This window comes from Rhinolophus sinicus, linkage group LG06, assembly GCF_036562045.2.
Source record: "Rhinolophus sinicus isolate RSC01 linkage group LG06, ASM3656204v1, whole genome shotgun sequence".
NCBI classification, from domain to species: Eukaryota; Metazoa; Chordata; class Mammalia; order Chiroptera; family Rhinolophidae; genus Rhinolophus; species Rhinolophus sinicus.
This window is the reverse complement of record NC_133756.1, coordinates 32509598-32530211: the sequence shown is the minus strand read 5'-3', so window position 1 is coordinate 32530211 and position 20614 is coordinate 32509598. Positions and strand designations below refer to the sequence as shown.

The window sequence follows — 20614 nt, the reverse complement described above, 5'->3', positions numbered from 1 at the left end:
AATTATGGCTTCAGATGAAAAAGCAAAACGGGTAAATGCCCTTCATACCTGAGTTAACTATGTTTTTGAAAGAACAACGGTGGGTGTGGATGTGGTTTTATAAAAGGGGCATCACGAGGGCTCCTTGTGGTGGTGGAAGTGTTCAGTATCTTGACTGTGGTGGTGGACTCACGAACCCACATAGAACTTACACACACACACGAGCACAAAAAACACCAGGGGAGTATGAGGTGGAATGTATCAATGTCAATATCTTGAATGTGATATTACACTGGAGTTCTGAAAACTATTACCCCTGGGAGAAATAAGCAAAGTTTACAAGGGTCTCCCTGTATTTTTTCTCACAACTACTTGTGAGTCTGTAATTATTTCAATAAAAACTGCAGTTATTAAAGCAGCTACAGAGGAATATAGTTATATAAAACTGAAGTTATGAAATGTAAATTCATTGTTGAAACTGTAGCAAAACACATAAAAATAAAATGTTAAAATTACGTTCGACTCCTCGACTCCCGCAAGGGATGGTGGGCTCTGCCCCCTGCACTAACAACCGCGACTGGACCTGGGGCTGGGCTGCCCCCTCCCCAACTATGATTGAAAGGACAACAAATTGACTTGGAAAAAATCCTGGAAGTACACACTGTTCCCCAATGAAGTCCTGTTCCCCTTCCCCAATAAAATCTTTAAAAAAAAAAGAAAAATGTTAAAATTACTGGTACCCTACTATCCAAATATCCTTTTATAATATTTTGATGTAGTTCCTCCATTTTTAGACTCATATAGATCCTTACAATGACTTCCTGTGTGAATATATACATATGTGTGTGTTTGTGTAGTTTAATTCAGCACATATAGTTTGTTTCTTGTTCCAAAATTTTACATTTCAAACATCTTTCCATTACATTAAAAATTCATTGAATAAATACTTTTTGATGGCTATTTAGTAATATCATCTAGGCATATCATAATTTTCTCAACCAATCTCCGATCCTGGAACATTTTAGGCAGTGCTGAATTTTTTCCTATTATAAGTAATTCTACAATAAATTGAATCTAACTGGTTGCTGACATTACTGAAATGCAAGAGAACAAGTTCCCGAATACTAAAATGTTAGAGCTAGAAAGGATCTGACCAAACAATCCCCCTAAAACAAACATACACCCATACATAAATCATTTTATAGTTATGGAAACTGTGCTTATTTCTCACTTTCGGAAGTAAGGACAATGCACAATTTCAACAGCTACTGAAACACACACACACACACACACACACACACACACACACCAAGAGCCACCAACCTTGCCCTGAGTCATTTTCTTGTAAAATCAAGCAGAGAAAGCAAAAATGAAACTATAGAGAAAAATATTTTTTTAAGACTGAAACAGTCTAGTTATGGTTCCTATTCCTATTCCCTAGGACACTGGGGCAGTAATTTAACTATTTTAATTTGGTTTCTCCATCCATAAACATACCCTCCTCCTCACAAGTCCTCAATAAATATTTGTTATGTGCGTGGACGACTGAAGTTGCTGGTGCACAGATACTCAATCCCTCAGTGTCACTACCACGTTCAGTGTTCTCCCACCTTTCTAGCCAGCTCCTGTTTAGAATGTCCTCCCTCGTCCCCTTCTTCACTTGTGGACATCTTGCCTACACTTCAGAGCCAGCACTGGCTACTTGCCCCTGTCAGTGTCCCTCTTCAGGGAAGCCGTCATTAGCCCACTAACCTACTTGTCACCCATATTATGTGCCACGTACTTTGTTAGAGGTACAAGTCTCCACTGATGGTAAAGGAGCAACTCGAGGGTCAGTCTGTTCCTTTCTCAAGTTTCAGGAGGGCTGTGCCAACCCGTCCTCCCGTCCCCCACGCTGGCTAGAGCTACTGGATGAGAGACACAAGCAACAACTCTCAAGCCCATTGAATTCTCTCTTCCTGTAATTTAGAGTTTGGGATTCGGAGACAGAGGATCAGTGAAGACCAATTGCTGGAATGAGTGACATGTGACCTTGGGAACCCCGGGGAAGCCATGTGCACAGAGACAACAAGAAAGCTGTGCAGAGAGAGAATAAAGGATGAAGCAAACGCGCAGAAGAGAACAAAACAAGAACCATGATGCACTAGAGAGAGGCGGGCTGGCTTTCAGCTCTCGAGTTCCAGGCCCAAAGGAGACCAGGTTCACCTCTCCGATCCTGGAACCCAGAAGACACCCTGTCACTTTGTAACAACTCCTTTCCTTTGGTTTTCAGTTAAGGTCTTCTAAAATAGGCTTTTACTATGTGCAACCAAAGATAATTTACGAAGACATGGGTAAAGTCTCCAATGCTTTTTCCTCCTTCCCTTGATCATTGTATTTCTTCTTCTGAAAATATTTTTTTCCAATTTTATCTGAAATGCTCAAATTTTACTCATCCTTCCCAACCAGCCCTAAATACAACCTAACCAAGGAAATGTCTGTCTCTGCCGTCTCTGAACTCCTGCGTACGGCATCGTTTGACACATGCACATGTTACTCACGTATTTGCCTTATCCTCCCTGTAAATTCCTCTCTCTAGGCCTCAGGGCCCTTACCCTTAAAATGAATGGACTGGATGAGATCAGCGGTTGTCAAACTGGCTCCTACCCAGCCCCAGGGTCTGCAGTTATGCACGAGAAACCACCTTTGGGGATAGAGAGGGGAGTCGTCCAAGAAAGCAGTGTCCAGCCTCCCCCGCTTACTTTAACCAGAGTTGTTTCTGTTTTCATGCATTTCATATATTGTCAGTCTGGGTAAGGCTTTTATTCAGAAATCTAGTACTAATCAAATTTGAAAACTCTAAATTAGATAATCCATAAAGCTCCAAGATTCCAGTAACAGGAGTGAAATAAAAATAACAAAAGCAACTAAAATGTTATTGAGCTAGACACTGTTCGAAACACTCTATGTCTGTCAACATTTTAATCATCACAACAATCACGTAAACTAGATATTCTTTACCTCATCCTAAAACGAGGACCCAAATCACATACAGTAGTACCTCGCTTTTTGAACATCTGTTGACGAACATTTTAGTTTATGAATGCCGTAAACCGGAAGTAAATGCTTCAGTTTTTGAACATGACTCAGAAGTCGAATATGTCACACGGTTTCTGCTGAGTGCAAGATCCTGAGGCCTAGCTGTTTCAGAGCTCGTGGATTACGTTCGAAAACCGAAGTACCACTGTACATTACAAGTGGCAGAGGCGGGATTTGAGGCCAACAAACACAGATCCAGATCTGAGTTCTTAACCACAATAACACTGTCTTCTAACACAGTGTTCCTCGGTCTTCTAACATCTGGCTCCTCTGGGGTGAATACAATGGCTTTTTTGTTTGTTTGTTTTTTTGTTTTTGATCTCACAGCACAGTACTTGGGCAGGTAGTCACTTACAGTGCTTGCTGAATGAATAAATGTGTGAATAAACAAAGCTGGTCTATCTTGGACTCCATGGACACTGAGACATGAACTTGACCTTTCTAGGACTTTGGCTGTCTCCAGGTAGTGATTTTAGCCAAACAAGAACCATTTTATCCCTGAAGAGCAAAGCACCTTCTTTCAACCAGAAAGAAATTCCTCTTAGGTACCATTCAATTTGTAGCTCTGGTCAGCAACACCAGTTTCATAGACCATGGACCCATACTTTACCATGTTTGCTGCCTTCAACGCATAATCAATATATTCACTCCTTTTATATCAGGGCTTCCCAACCTTCTCACTGTTGACATTCTGGGCCAGATGATTCTTTATTGTGTGGAACTGTCTTGTGCATTGTAGGGTGTTTAAAAGCACCCTGGCCTCTATCGACTAGATGTCAGTAACAACCCCACCATCTAAAATGTCTCCAGGCATTATCAAATGTCAGGGGTTGGGGGGGCTGCATAAAACAGTCCATCACTGAGAACCACTGCTTTCCATGAACTAGCTTTTGCAGAAGCACTGGGGAAAATAAATAAAGCTACAGACAAACACATTAATGGCTAATCATTCTTAGAACATAAAGGCTAGTTTCCTTTCATCCTTGGAAAATTCCTGTTTCATCCTCTGCCCTCAAAACTCCCCTTAAACTGGCCTGTCCTGAGTATGTACCAAGCCTGCTGACTGCCTCAACTGAGAGTTCTGGTGATAAATATCCTACACAGCTATGAAGACTCCTTGTGACTACAAGTTGCCTTAAAGCTTATAAACAATCCCAGAACGACTATAACGAAGGAAATGCTCAGAACCTTGTAAAACGAAGAGAGTAAAATGATCTACTTGGAAGAAACCCCAGGATAATAAAATATTCCCGACTTAATAAAATATCCTCACTTAGCTTCAACCCCTTGATACAGCCAACACATATCAAGCATCTACTCTAGGGCAGGGAATGCACCAGGCATTTTTCTATACCTTATCCCCTTTGATGGTCCTAACAATATGATGAGATAGGCATTATCTGTTTTACAGTGGGGCTCAAAGGGCTAATGACTTACCCAAGGTTACAGTGCTAGTCAGTGATACCAAAACTCGAATCTAGAACAATCACTAGCCCCAACTCCAGTGCTTTACTCCACAAGAAGAATAGTAGCCACAATCAATGGAAAGCCAAGAAGACAACAGGAAATCTTTTTCATTCATACTCTACTTATAGATAAGAGACAAAAGGATATACTCTAAAATGTTAACAATGGTCATCCATGGAAAACAAGTTTATCAGTTACTTTTATTGTCCTTTGTGTTTTTCTGCATTTTCTAAATCGTCCTAAATATGTAATTACCTATGTAATTAAAAAAATAATTAGAACCCATTTCCAACAACAAAAATAATTCATAGAAGTATCAACATTTAATGCCAGTTTTAAACAAACAACGATCACTATTTCTCACACATGAGACTGCCAAAAATAAAAAAGTTGGGTAACACTCAGCTTTGGCAAGTATGTGGGAAAACAAGCAGTCTCATACCCTGACAGTAGAAACTTAGGTTGTTACAGGTTCTAGAACAGCAATCTGGCAAGACCTAATGTGCGGTGCATATGCTCATTCCCCTAGCAACTCCACATCTAAGAATTTATCCCACGGGTGTACCACATATACAATTTACACAAATACGTGTTTAAAGATATTTACTACTTATCGATGGAGGAACTGGGACAGTGAAATGCAAAGCAGTCATTAGAGAAAAAGAGGTCCATCTCTGGGTACGAATGTAGACAGTTACCTAAGACACAGTGTTAAGTAAAAACCAAGTTATGGAACAGCACGCATAGAAGGCTTCCCGGACATACAGTCACACATTACATATGAATGGGTGGATAGCATTATGTGGTGTACATGACTCTGCTTGGTCTATGTGGTGGTGTATAAGCTTGCACATGCACAGAAAATTCTGTAAGTATATACAAGAAACCATTAATATTAATTATATGTAGAGAGTAGGATAAAAGCTGCAGAGAAAGGAAGTGGACGTTTATTTTCATTTTTATACCACTCTCTGAATTTGGTTCTTTTTGTGTGTGCTTTTTATTCTCATGAATATGTATCACAGCTATAAGCAAAAACAGGGTTTGGTTTTGTTTGCTTTGGTTTTGTTTGGGGTTTTTAAGATACAAGAAGGCCAGCTCTTATGCAATGGCTTGAAAACAAAGCAACATACGAAATACAACTGTCTTCTGTTACAACTGCAAATGCTCACAAAACAAGATAGTGTGTGAAAGGCTCCCAGGCTCTGTGTGCCAGTAAGAGGCATAAAGGAGACAGTTCTTTCCTGGCACACTAAGAGACAGAGCCAGCTCCTACCCTGTGACGGGAATTAACGGCTGGACTTTCAGACCAATAATTAAAGTGGAATCCTGCTATACTTTTCGAGGCAACCTAAGCTAATTACCCTAGCAGTTAAAACCCAATTTTTCCTGTTCTGTCCCTCCAGCTCGTCTCCTCCTAAAGTGATCGATACATCTTAGCCACAGGGAGCCCAAGATCTCAGCTCTCCTCCTTTGCAATCTCTGTCCCTCTCCAGTATGTCAGGAGACCTGGGCCATGCTGCAGCCTGAGCTGTGTTATCAGCTCACTGAACTTAACAGAGCTTCTTCTGTCTAAAACATTTTGCTGATGCCACGTATTTTACTGGATAATTGTAAGAACTAAATATCATAGCATATTAAAAAGCACCTGTGAAAATGTTAGTTCACTTGAACTCTGGGGGGCTGGAAGGGGCAGGCTGACCATTAATGCTGAGCAGTACAGTTGCTAACCTCACCTGTGCTATATAAATCCTGCCTACAACCTGCCAATACCTGTGAAGCTACCTCAAATTCTTTCTCAACGCAAACAGCCAACATAGTCTCTTAAAAACACAACTCAGACTTCCTTTGTTGTCATTCCCTCCTGGCTTCCTAAGTGCCGGGTACACCAGTTCTCTACTCCTTTCGGGAAAGCTTTCTCCCTCTTCCAGGTCTTTTCACTTATTGGACCTAGTATTTGAAGTGCTTGCTCTACTCCCAGCTCTTTTCTTTTTTAATGTTTTCTGTCTGCTTCTGCTTCTTCAAGTGTCAGCTCAAATGTTACCTCCTCAGAAAAAGCTTTCCTGATCATAGTCTATAAAATGGGCCTCCCTCCTCCCTGCAGGACCCTGAATTATTCTCTCCTTACTCTAGCCCCTCGTAGCATTTAGCATGGCATAGAATCCTTTATCTTTGTTTACTGGTTTATGCCATGTCTTCTGCACTACCGTGTTTCCCGAAAATAAGACCGGGTCTTATATTAATTTGTGCTCCAAAAGACGCATGAGGGCTTATGTTCAGGGGATGTCACCCTGAAAAATCATGCTAGGACTTATTTTCCAGTTAGGTCTTATTTTCGGGGAAACACGGTATAATATAAGCTCGTAGGTGCTGAGGTCTTATCTGTGTCGTCCTCCACTGCATCCCTGTACCTTGAACAGTGCCAGCACATAGTAGGTGGTGAAGAGGCATTTGTGAAATGAGAGAATAGAGTTATTCACAGCAAAGTGCTCTCATCTACATTCTCACATTTCACCTAGCTTGTGAAACCGGCAGGGTCAGTATGATTTTTCTCATTTGAATTACTGGCCCAAGGTCACAATTGGTAAATGACAAAGCCAGAGCTGATATCTGGGGTTTTTGACTCATGATTTCTTAATACCCCCACTGTTCAACAGTATCCAAAAATTGGACATGGCAGTGTTGAAAACAGAGGAATTTATCGAGGCTTCAGCAAGAGGGAAGGAGAAGAGAAAAGATCTGCTCTCCTGCAGGGGTGAGGCAAGGGAGACAGGAAGGGGAAAATGGCAAGCTTTATCTTGCACTCCCCAGTTGTGAATTAGTAAGTAAAATTCTTGCCTTCGCCGGAATGAAACACAGCCACCTCTAGGATGGAGACTTGTGAAACCCCTCACCATCGAGTCAGTGTGGAACACTTGGCTAATAGTAACAGTAAGTGAAATTTTAGGTAGGTTAGATACGGTTACCCAAATTGGAAAGTGACACCTGTGTTCACACCTACTGGACCCCGTGCAGTAAGCTGGGATCTAAGTTCTACACACGCCCCCACACAACCCCCAAAACTACAGTCATCCACGTACCTTCCTGGCATGGAGCTCCAAATCTCCCCCACAGGGTGACTCACTGGCAGGGGAGGAGGGCACACAGGACCCACACAGGAAAGGGCAAAGAGGGTAGCACAGACAAAGGAAGGGAAGGAAGGACAAGGAAGTTGAAGATGAAGGGGAAGGAGATAGAGGAGGAAGACAGAAAAGAGGAAAGGAGGCCATAGAAGGAGAAAGCGAAAAAAGAATAAGGGGCAGGGAGAAATAAGGACTGTTACCCTGCTAAGATTTTTGTTTCAATGCTCAAGTGTCCAAATGCTGGTACGAGGCAGTCCTGGGGTCAGGGTATTTTTTCAGGCACTTGTCTGTTTCCATAGAGACCGAGAATTCTTGCATCAGTAATCATCTTCCAAATTTCTCCAGTGGCCGAGCTTTCTTCCTGTGCCTCCATCATCAGGCAGGGACACAGAGCCTCACGCAGCGAGCATGGGCGTAAGGGCAGGCTGGCTACCTTATACCATCCTGGCCTCCAGCCTCAGGCCTGGACTCAGCCCAGCGCCATAGAGCTTCAGTTCTAGCATTTCCACTGATTACCTTTCTCCTCCCACGGGCAAGCACAGGCCCTGCTCCTGCCTCCCACCCTTTCCACAGCACTCCCCTGAAGAGCTGCACAGCCTAATAAAGGGCAGCCTACCAAAGAGCTGAAAGCTTAGTGAAACCGTGTGCCAAGCTAACAGTATATCTGGCCCTTCCACAAGTATGCTCGTGGTACATTTGCAGCATAGAAAACAGTTGGTCACATTTCCCACTTTTAGCCAAGACTGGAAATACTCCCTCTTCTCCTGCCTTGGAGAGCCCATTCCCCCATTAAAAAAAAAAAAAAAAAAAATTGTGTATTTTGGTTCCATTTGTATAAAGGTGAATCCCTAACTGTTATACTCATTTTTTAAATTCTGTTTTTTTAAAAGAAATTTTAAAACATTTTGGTGGGTCTTAAAATTATTGGGGTCCCTAGGCACTATTCCTGTTGGATAAGTCAGCCCTGCCTCACCTCCCCCTACCCCCAAATCTTCAGCACCCTCCCACTGTCTACAGAATACAGTCTAACCTCCTCAGCAGGCTCGCGCCGATCTGGGTTCTATCTCTCTGCCCAGTGCCATCCACTACAGCACTTCCCACCCATATGATCTCCAGCTTCTAGGCCTAAATGCAGTTCTGTCAACACACCATGCACGATAATGTCACGGTGCCTCAGCCCCCAGCCCCAAACAATTTTCCTTTCCTTCTCCACCTACTGACTTCTGGCTCAAACATCACTTTCCACTGTGGCCGTCCCTAGTCCTTCCAGGTGAAATCATGGCTCCTTCTTCTGCACCCCCACACCACTTTACATGTCTATTGTTATCCCACTTATCCACCCCGGCGTTTGCCAAATATAACCAATTCTAACGTGCACTTCTTTCACAGCGTAACATTTCTAACATCAGGAAGTGGCTTAGAACATATGCCAAACAAACTCACCAGACACCAAATAGAGTGCTACTGTGCAATACACCAATAGTCATTACTTTCTGTACATGCAAACCCAACACTGCACAGAAGGCACTGGGTCATCTGATTGCTTCCTTGGTGGGGTTATCTGCATTGTTAACACCACGCACGGCTGAATTTTAACTTCCATCCCTAGTATCTTTTAAAATTATACTTTGATGCATTGTTGAAATGAAAACGTTTTTTGAATCTAGACTGTGGCCTGTGACATGTCAGGTAAAGCAATTAAAGGTAGTAGAAACTGCCAGACCTCTTGGCACATGTCATGAAATTTTCTAATTCTTTGGACCATGAAGGACTCATTCCTCAGACTAACTAAGCTGTTCTGTCAAAAGCTTCCAAGTAAATTTCAAGAGATGTTGTTCAACATACAGTAACTGTAATTTAGTTTATTCCTGAGTTACAAGTTTCACAAACAAGGAAATGTTCAATATAAGCTCCAGGATTCTTCAATTCACCTCAAAATGATAGATTCTTTCCAGAAAGAGTTCAAAATGGTGAGTGCAGGTTACAAAAAGCAGTAAGTCACCATAAAACTTACATATAACTGCAGAAAGCCAAAGGTGATACATAACTTTTTATATTAAACCTGAAAATCGCTAAGAGTCAAATCTTGTGATAATAATGAAGAAATCTACGGACAAAAGTCATCTATTATTAGTCCGTTAGAAAAAAAAAATGTGTACATTTAATGGTTTGTTTTCTGTTTTGGTTTCATTATTTCTGCTCAAAAAAGTTACCTAGATGATAAATTATACAATAGATTGCATTTTTTGTTCAAGAGAGCAGTCTTTTGGTGAGATAATTATTTCTTTACATTTCCACATTAGAAAACTCTTGGGGGCCTGGGGCCATGTATTAAATCCTCTCTGTCTCCCCTCTATTGTCCTTGCATACAAAACATGCTCGTTATTGAACTGGCCTACCTTTTGGGCAATAGTTTCATTTCTTTCAAGTCTGGCCTCATTTCTGTTAAAATCTAGCTGTACGATTATTTTTAGATTTGGATGGACGTATTTCATTATAAATGCCCTTTTTAAAATTCAAAATCTGTTCATGCTTTCATTTCTTCAATGAGTATTTAAATAAATGCCAAACAGTGACAAGAATACAAAGGTGAATAAGACACAGCTGTCTGAACTTTACTTCCAGTCTAGAGGGAGACACAGGCCAGGCAACATTATCACAACTGAATGTGATGACAAGCTATGACAGGGACGTACAGGCTGCTGGAGGGGCGTGGAGAACAGCCATCTCATAGGCAGCCTATAGGGTTTAAGGCTAATGAAACCAAGTCCTGAAGAATGAATAGGAGATAACTTAGAAAAGTGGACATCTAGATGGCTATGAGGAAAGCTGCCCTAAGCTGAGGGAACAGTATTTCCAAAAGCTTAGAGAGACAGTGAAGGGAGGGGGACCCTACCAGTGAAGAAAGGATAAGAAATTCTGTTGGGCTCGCTGGCAGAGGTACCAGGATGGGCTTCTGATGTCCAGTTAAGAATACTCTGGACTTTACCCTGAGAGCAGTGAAGACTCATTTTTACTGAAGATATCATTCTATAAATTTATAAAGCTGCATTATTATATTGTACTCTCAGTGTCATATCAGAATTTAATCAGTCTTATTCAATACTGATTTTCCTCTATCTTCCTCAGTTCCAGTATTTTTAAGTTCTTTATGCTATGTTTAAATCCGGAGAGATATCTGTCTTATTGGCACAAGATTCAAAATGAAAAACAACTGCACTCATTTCAGTTATCTCGGACACTCCTATTTCTCCTTTCCTCAGGGAAAGAAACAAATAGAAACGTTCACTAAATTCTTCACTTGCAATCTTATGGGCACTTTTTATGGCATTTTACTCAATAAAGAATGAGTAGAGCCTGTGTAATCTGAGGCAAATTGCTTAACCTCTCTGTGCCTGGTTTATTCAACCACAAGAGGAAAGGAACTACCACTAATATAATGTAATATAATGTAACATAATATAATATAAGACTGGGTCTTATATTAATTTTTGCTCCAAAAGACGCATTAGAGCTGATTGTCCGGCTAGGTCTTATTTTGGGGAAAATATGGTGCATATGTATTTACATACATTTTCACTTTCAATAGGGGTCACCATATTTTGCCATATTATTAAATGGGCACTTTTTGGCCCAAATTTGTGAGGGAAAAATAAGGATGTGCATTATAGATGGGTAGTACTAATTCCATATCTATATAAATGTTTTTAATTCTTGTATTTATGCTTATGAGTTAAAAGTGTAACTCTAGAAATCAGTAACGATATCTGTATGCAAAATAATACCCTGGGATAATGATAATCAGTTTTGCTGAACTTAGGATGAACTTGCAACAACAAAGAGCTCTTGGCCTTCTATGATGCATAAATATGGTAAATTTGTTACCGGTCCATAAAATTTCTTGTACCTTGTATCTATTCTTGTGTTTTGTAATTATTTGTTATATAAAATTTCTTGTACCATACTATGCTAAAAAACAAATGCTAAAATTCCTTTATAATACAAAAAACAAGTACATAAATGTACACAAATAAAAATTTCAATTAAAAAAATTAAAACAAAAGATTTTTTTCCCTGAAAGTTTGGGCCAAACACGTGGGTGTGCATTATACATGGCAAAATACGGTACCTTTGAGGCAAGGGCCTAAAGAATCAGGGAGGGAAGAAGGTATGTTTTTATATTTTTCGTTTTATTCCTTTCTGTAATTTTTATTTCTTTTTTAATCAAGAGCATGGAAAACTCTTATAATAAAAATTGATTTACAAACCTCGTTACATAAAGTTAAAGAAACAAATTATTCTGAAGGCTTAGGATAATTATATGGAAACCAATTTATGTGAAGGAAAAAAAAGAAAGCTGAAGAACCTAGGCTTGATTAGCCTAGAAGAGAAGAGAATTGGATTAAGAGGAGAAACATGACCTCTTGTTTCATTTTCAAAAGGTTGCCATGTGGTAAAAAAAAACAACTTGATTTTATTTTGTATCTAGAGAGCTGAAAGGCTGATTTTTGCCTAAATAAAAGGAAGAGCTCTGTGCCAACGAAAACAGTCCAAAGTCACTGCCTCAGAAGGCAGGGACAGCTCCATCACAGAAGGTGTAGATCATAGCCTACGTGGCCATCTTTCAGAGACTTGGTCCAAAGGATTCCCCTTCTAAGTCTATAAAACCTGGCAGTCACCAAGCACTTGAAATTTGAGAGGTGCATCATTAAACGGTTATCCAGAAACATTCAAAGGTTAGCCATACATTAAATCAGTTAGATAAATCAACTTTGCCTTCAACCATTGTTGCCTGCCAACAAGACCCTTAAGTGAGCCGGTATTCCTAAGGAAGTAATATCAGTACCTATATGCTGATAATACGTCAATGATGCATGATGTTACCCAAATAAAGATTACATAATGTGGGTGCTGGGTTTAAACACTATCCAGAATAGTATTTGTTGAAGCTAATTTTTGTTTGCAATCAGATTCATACTAAACAGGCAAGTATTTTAGCATTCTTCATTATCCTTACATTCTTAATTGGACTGCTGTTTTGTGGCTTGTCATCATGAACTTGGTAAGTAAAGCCTCATGTTGGAACGCTTTCGTGACTCAAGACTGGGAGTGATGCTTTTGTGGATTCTACTTTCCATGGAAGATGAAATGCACACAAGAGAAATACAGGATTTCTGAGCTAATGAATTGGGATAGCTGCAGTGCCATTTGGGATATGAGAGGATGACCTTTGAATGACACTCTTTTCTAGCAAATAATTCAAATGAAGAGAAAGTGAGCCAGAGCAGGTAGAGAGCTCTGCAAGACACATCCACCCAGGGAGCTGCTTTGGCATCTACCACTTGAAAGTCTGTTGACTTAAAAATCATTACACTTCTCTGAACATCTGTCGCTCTTTCATCTAATAACAGAGGGGAAAATCAAAGTAGATAATATTGTTTCCATTTCAACAATCAGTTGATATTATGCCTATAGAGATAAAGACAGTTTAGTTCAATGGGGATACCCTTAGACCTTAGAATCACAAACCTGAATCTTGATGTCACTAAGTAGCTATTTTATCTTGAACAAGTCTCCTGCCATCTCTAAGAATATGTTTCTTCATCCGATTGGAACAGTACCGATAACAAAGGGAAGAAAAATTGCAAATATCTTCTCCTGTTGTTTTAAGCCTCACACTAAATAAAGCTTTGTTATGAGTCTCCTTTTATAATGGGGAATAGGCTTAAACATTTTCTAGGTTTTACAACTAGTAACAATAGTGCAGAGGTTTGATCCCAAATCCCTGGCCACCGACACATGCGACTTACCCTATCTAACAGAATTCTGGGGAAAGGAAATAAGATTAGTGTCCAACTGTTCTGTCTATTATAAATAACTGTGCACGTGTAAGGTATTGTTAAGACTAAACTTTAAATTCTCTAGTGGTACCCCGACACGTTCTCTCCATTCATAAACATTTCTGTTAGAACAAAAGCCCCATGAACCACCTATCCTAACCAGGATATCACAGCACGATCAATAGAATGAATGGGCAGATTACTGCTGCTTTAGAAATGATCCATGAGTTTAATTAAATATCTTAAAGAAACAGATATGTTTACACTACACAAAGCCGCTCTTTCAGGATCTTGGAAGAACTATAATTACACAGGACAGATATAGTTGCACTAGTAAATGAAACTTGCTACCCACTAAAAGAAACCCACTCTCAGGACCCAATCCCTTATCCAAACCAAACAGCATCCTCCCAAACTGCATTCTCAATGGTAAATATGCATCAAAATTGTCATAAGATACACAGTACTGCCACAACAAAGCCACATCATTCCCCTAAGTGGGGAGTGAGGGACGGGACCCTGCAACCATTTCATATAGTTCTAGTTTGATCGAGTTGAAGATTCAACTCCTAATAATAAGGATTTAGAGATAATATTCTTAACAAAAAAATGATTTCCCATTACAACAGTTTATCAAGGCAATTCACTCTTCTCCTCTAAACCTATTGGAAAATCTCTGATGTAGTGGGGGAAAAAAGAATCCTCAAAACTCCAGATTTACCACAGGCTGCCCTGTGTTTGAGTTACTGCCCCTATTAAGTGACTGCCCCCTAGAGGGCAGTTCCCCACAGTGCTTACTTAGCACAGAGCTCAGCACACAAGCTCTGGAAATACGTGCTGAATTTATTCTAGAATATGACATACTTTAAAAACAAACTCCAATTCTTAAAAAGAAAATCTCTAGGAAAGATGAAAATACAAAAATTTTCATATTTCTTTCATTTCCCTGAAGTGGGCTTCTCCACACTCATTTGGAAACTGTTCGTTTATTTGTTTACATGCCTACTATGTTCCAGAAAGGATTCCAGTGTCATCATTTGGAGTACATGAATCTTTGTTTAAGATTTAAAGGAGATCACATCTAGTCAAAAGATGGTTTGAACTTTGCTATATCACAGATTTGGAAAAACATAAATTAAATAGCAATGTACAACCTCAATACCAAGACCCTTGAAGCCATCAGTCACATTTTAGTTGTAATTTAAAATGGTCCTGCGAGAACATCTCACCAATACCTTACTTAACTTCACTACGAGCTCTATGGGTAACATTCGTTTTCAGGCCAGGATACTTGAACATCTGTGGGCAATATGTCACCTCACTTATGGGATGAGGGAAATAGAAAATGGTAGCCCAGGGAGAGCCATTACACAATTTACAGACGCAAGTATTTGTTTGCAAAGCAGGAATTAAATCCAGTTTTGTTTCATTACTTCCCAACAACCCAATATGAATCTTTCCTCCGGAGTCTTCAGTTGTCCAGTATTAAAATGATCAATGTGGAACAAACCACTAACCACTCCAATTATAAATTATCTCTATGTAAACAATCCTCGAATATTGGTTCCTTGACAAGGTAAGAAAACGGTTATAATAATACACCTTGTCCAAGGTGTATGACTGTTTTGCTACGGAAATCGCTAAAAGAGCATTTTCAAGAAAGAAATCCAACTTGTTAAAATGCTTTATAAGATGGTTGCAAGCCCCGATACAAAGTGTAGAGGTATTTCCATTTTTCTTACATATAAAGGTTTATGAAATATTAATATATTCAATGTGAAAGTATAAACAAGATCAAAGCCAACAACAGATAGAGTAACTTTCATTGTGCAAATCATAAAAACTGCGGAAAAGGACTCTAGATCCCAGGTAAAAACTGCTCAAGAAACAGCATTAACCCTAGCAGGGTTGAGAAGAAGCAGAGCTCTACACAATTGCAAATAACACCAGCATTACGAGAATTGGAATCCATATCGTCCACAGGCTTCAAAAACAATCAACGCACTTACTCCTTCACCTCTCCCCCCCCACCCCCCCCATCCAGCTGGGTAGTGAAAGCAGCTGCCTCTTCCCGCCCTACTTCCTAGTCTCGCCTGGTGCCACCTCCTCCCCTCGCCTGTCCACCCCTCCTCCACTTTCCCCTCCCCTCCCCGCCCCCAGGTGGTGTATTCAGCAGCCTTAGAAGATTAAGAGGCGCTCGCTACAGTCGCTGGGCCTCCGGACTGATCTAACGTTTCCTACCTCCCTGGTATAGAGAAATTAGAGACGCGACTCTCTGGTGGTATTAGATGCCTTCGCCTCTCTCCCAGCCTCTCCCTGGCTAGGGCTGGGGTGGGAGCCTCGAGCTAGCGTACTGGGTACTGGGCCGTATCTGCAGGTCCGCCCGCGCACGGAGTTCAGCCGGACGCTCCCCAACCGTGGCGCTACCTGAGCTGTCCATGGTGCTGGCGCGGTCCTGAGGCTGCCGGGCAGGACTCCGCCCCGCCGCCCCGACATTCACTCTCTGCTTGACGCCACCCCCGCCGCTCCCCACACTAAAGTCCCCGTTACTGTCCACCAGCTGCAAAGATTCATAACCATCGTTGCTGGTCTTTTTCCGGTAGCTCCCGAGGAGGCTCATGGGCAAGCCAAGAGAAAAGGGAAAAAAAAAAAAAATCCACCTGGGAGACGAATAGGGAGATGGAAGGTGGAAAGGGCTAAAGGAGAAATTTTAAAAAAAGAAAAAAGGGGAGGGGAGGAAAAACATCAAGTGCCCGACATGATGCTAAGAGGAGGGAAAGAGGGAGCGGCCACCGTAGAGGAGCTTTACGTAGAGGAGCTTTACGGGGCGGGGAGAAGCCACCGCCCTGGGCAGAGCGCGGCTCGGCACCGGGGCGCAGGGGAGGGAGGGAGGGACAGCAAGAGGGAGGGGGGCAGAGGGCGGGGGCGCTGCCGCCACGGAGCTGCCAGCCTAGCCGAGCTCCAGGCTCCCGGCCAGCCACGCTCTGGCTGGGGAGTGCCCGGAAGCAATCCTATAAGGTGTCGCCGCGTCGCCCCGCCGTGCAGCAGGGCAGCTCCAATCGCAGCTGGCCCACGGGTAGAGAAGAAAAGAGAGGGAGTAAGGAAAGGGAGATTCTCGGGGAGGTGGGCTGAAGGCGTAAAAGGGGGCGGGGTGGGAGGAGGAGGCGACTACTACAACCCGGGTGGAGGGTGTGTTAGCGTGTGAGGTGAAGAAGAAGGGGGGCTGGGTGTCTCTGACTGGTAAGCTTTGGGGACAAGGGGGTCTCTTGGTAAGATCCAGACACTCCCATTTCGTATAACTTGGATTATATTTACTAGACGATTCGGCAAGTCAAAGCCACCCGGACCGTTACAACCCTAGAGGACTGATTTGTAACTCAATGGAACAGAAAAAAAACCTAAGTTAAGCCAGGCTATATGTATGCTAGGATAGAAAGAAACAGCAGGGTTTTGCACATTTCCCATAATGATGGTCCCTAAGTGAGATACCAAACAGCTTGCTATTCAAACACTAGGAGGCAATTAGGGTCCATTCGACCTAGTCAGTATATAGTATGTGGCTGTTTAGTAACTATCTGCTGAAGGAATAAATTGGGGAAATGGATGGAGAGCAAGGTTGAATCAGGTGCAAGTTCAGATCTGACATCATTTACCTTGAGACCTAGAGAAAGGACCAAACAACTCAGCTGGCTTGAGGGAATGGTTGGGAAGCAAGTAAAATGAGGATTTTCTTTCCATTCTCTAGCTCCACCCCCCTTTTCTTTCATACTTTTGGGGCAAAGAAAGCAGTCACTCATCAGAGGAGAGTTTATCACAAAGGTAATGAAGCTTAAGGGTCAGGACTCCTTTCGTGCAGAAGCCTTTTTCAAGGATGTGTACAAAATTTTACATTCGTGATTTCGTATTCTTAAAGAGGATCCCAACATTGTAAAAATTTTCAAGCCTTATAAAACCTAGATATAATTCTAAGTCTCAAAAGGTGATTACTAAATGTTCATTTTCACCTGAAATAATAGGACTGCAGAAGTACCCCTCCTTCTCATCAATTTAGGTAAAGGCCAGGTGAAAATCTTGGTTAAAAAGGATTCTTTACTAGGATTTGGGATGACTAAGTGAGAAGCTTTTCAAGTCATCTGACAGAGGTTCATCATCAAAACAACAAGAAAAAAGTGCATGTGTGTAAAATTTGCTTAAGCCAGCTTTGCCTTCTTCCCTTTCATGGCTTTCTCTTGCTGTTATGATTTTGATCACCTAAGGACACAAAATCAAACTATCACATTTAAGAGACTTCAGTCCAAATCATTTGGGAACCAAACAGTTTCCTGGAAGCTCTAGCTCTACACAGGGTCTATGTAAAATAAATTAATTGGATTGAGAGACGTTTTCCTCTTCAAGGATCACTCAAACGCCAATTCTTGGAGGAAGAAGGTGAATCAGTAGAGGCCAAGAGAGTGCCTGCTGCCTTCTAGATCCCTCCAGTCCCTCTGGGAAGACTAAATTGCCTGACCAGTTGCTTTCCTAACTGCATTATCTGGTGATGGTGTGGTCCAACCTGAATCACAAATCACAGTTAATGCTCATTTACAAGATCAAAAAACTTGAGTGGTGGCAGTTAAAGTTGTAATAAAATTTTAAACAAAAATTTTATGCTTTCAATTTCCCATATCTGTCGGATTGAGCTGTTTTACTTACTTGACTGAAGAAATAATATTCTGCACAGTCTAGTAAATCTTTTCCAATAACATTTTAATCTTTTCTGCACATTTCCTTTAATTCATTACTAACCCACAGTTAGAGTAAATATGTAATGTCCATCACATGCCTTGTCAAATTCTGGATTTATAATCGCTGGATTAAGAGAATTTAGGGAAAACCATTTTTAAAAAGTGAAAATTATTATTTTCAAAAACAGCACTCTCAGTTATTTTTTGCTCAACTGTTTTCAAAGTTGCAGACATATTGCTGGAAGAAATTTAGATGAAACATACGCCTTTGTATTTTTGGATATCTATCTTCCCAGTTTGCAAATTTAAAGAAAAACATGAATGGGCTACAGGGACCATTTTATTTTTTATCTTTGCTCTTAATTTAACATAAATAAAATCAGAGTAATTATTAACAACCCTACAAAGTTAGGATATAAAGAACATATTAGGGTAGGAAAATACAACAGCTCGACTAATTTACAACAGTCTAAAAACTAGTTTGGTGCTTAAACTGGGAATATACACCAATTTCAACCCTAAGATTGTCTTTACTGTCCTGAAGATCAAATTCACTTGTCCATGAAGATCTCACTTTTCTACTCTATAAAATAAAGCATAATAAAAGTACCACTATTATATACTTGGAAGTAAGATTTTAATTAGTATTTAACACATATAGAATTAAGTACTTAACAATTGTTCTCTATTATTACTATTATTGATCTGGCTTCTATCCTCAGTGCTTGTCAGGCCTAGTTCTTCGTATGTGAGGAGCTTGACAAAGATTAAGTATTGTTTTTTCCAAGACTATGCTAATGGAAACTTATCTATATGATTCTGAATGAGAACCTGCACTCAAGGAAGGGAGGTGGCCCTGATAAAATCCAAGGTGAACATTTACAGCCAAACTCTCCTGTTTTTCCAAGATCAAGATTGCTCCATAATTTATCTCAAGAATACCACATCACATCTGGGGCCAGAGCCAAATGATCAGATGGTCTCTTTTGGGGGAGAGCATTTTTCCCTTTGCCTTTTTCTTGCTGACTTCAGTCACTTTTATTAACTTAGTAAAGATTATCCACACTGAGGAATGTTCAGGAGCCAGGCTCTATTTCTCCCCATCTCCTCCACCCCCAAAATGATCTCTTGTCACAGCAGATGTCACACCACTGTTGATAGGGTAAGAAACAATGGATACATGCACAACCTATCTGGGATCATGATCTGTGCCTTCCAGGAAGGGCCCTGTGCCCTGTGATTTCCAAGAACTATCATACGTTGGTTAAGATTCAGGTTATGGAACCATTATTTTCTAGCATTGAATCCTAGTTCCTCAGACTCTTAGCTCTATGAACTTGGGCAAGGTTACTTAACCTCTCCGCCTCACTTTTCTCCTCTGTAAAACCAGCATAATATGAGTACCATCAGATTAAGGTTGTAGTAAAAATTAAATCAGTACCTAAATATAGTAAGTGCTTAACAAATGCTATCCATCCATCTATTATCACTATTATTATTCTACTATTTTTTTATGGATAAATCATTTTTTTCAAAAATGTAACTTCCTATCTGTAAAATTAGGCTAAAATCTGCCCTGCCCACTTAAGAGATTTGTTATCATTATGGCTGTATGATAATATAAAAGCATTATGTAAAATGTGAAGTGATTGTTCTGCCTTGAATTTTCAGATAAAAATCTGTTTTTTTGTTCATGTGTATATCCCGCATGATACCCAAAAGAGTACCTCACACTCATTAGAGATTGAGAAAATATTAATATCTACTAAATAAATATTAGCATCACCTTGTCTAGTGATTTGTTTTACATTACATGTTGTGATACACTAGTGGACTGTAAAATAAACTTAGCTTATTTTAATAAAAATGATATAGGTCAGAAAACATCAGCTTTGGGCACATAGTTAAGATGTTTCTTAAAATACTGTTTTTGAGTTTGTGTGTGTGTGTGTGTGTGTGTGTGTGTGTTTCTGCTCAGCAATAACACAAATGTGTTTCTCACTATGGGTCCCAGTATTGAAACTCTTTGGCAACATGTCTCAGGTACATAATTCAGACTATCTCCTTAATGAACCAGGCCTGTGGATATAATTGGTACAAGGCACTCAAATTGAGACCAGCAGGCCATATCTGACCCCCAGATGTGTTTTGTTTGTTCTGTACTTTTAAAAAAATTTTAGCTTAGATGCCTTCACAGAAGGTACACAGGCTCCAGCGTTGAGTGCCATCGTTCACCGTCACTTCCCAATGTACGATACCTATCCTGTCCCACTTGTTCCCACTATCTTCAACCTTGCAGGCATTTGATTTTGACACCAATAGTGTAGTGGCAAAGCCAGAGGAGTAACAACACCAAGACAAATGCCAAAAGCCACATCTGTAGTTCACAGTCCAGAAGAAAGAG

The 20614-nt window shown here is 40.6% G+C and overlaps 1 protein-coding gene across 8 annotated transcripts in view; it reads right to left on the bottom strand.

The window, feature by feature from the left end:
- DNAJC6 (DnaJ heat shock protein family (Hsp40) member C6) overlaps positions 1-20614 on the bottom strand; it is a 131332-nt gene that overhangs the window by 74321 nt on the left and 36397 nt on the right. Inside the window, exon 1 of one of the 8 annotated variants that reach the window (XM_019731703.2) lies at positions 15914-16476. The exons of 4 other annotated variants lie outside the window; for them this stretch is intronic. In XM_019731703.2, the coding sequence (XP_019587262.2) occupies positions 15914-16106 (193 nt within the window). In that variant the 5' untranslated portion in view covers positions 16107-16476. Of the gene's footprint in view, positions 1-7846; positions 8272-15913; positions 16477-20614 lie in introns of those variants that run through there. 3 more of the 8 variants (XM_019731694.2, XM_074334866.1, XM_074334865.1) reach the window with 3 other exon arrangements.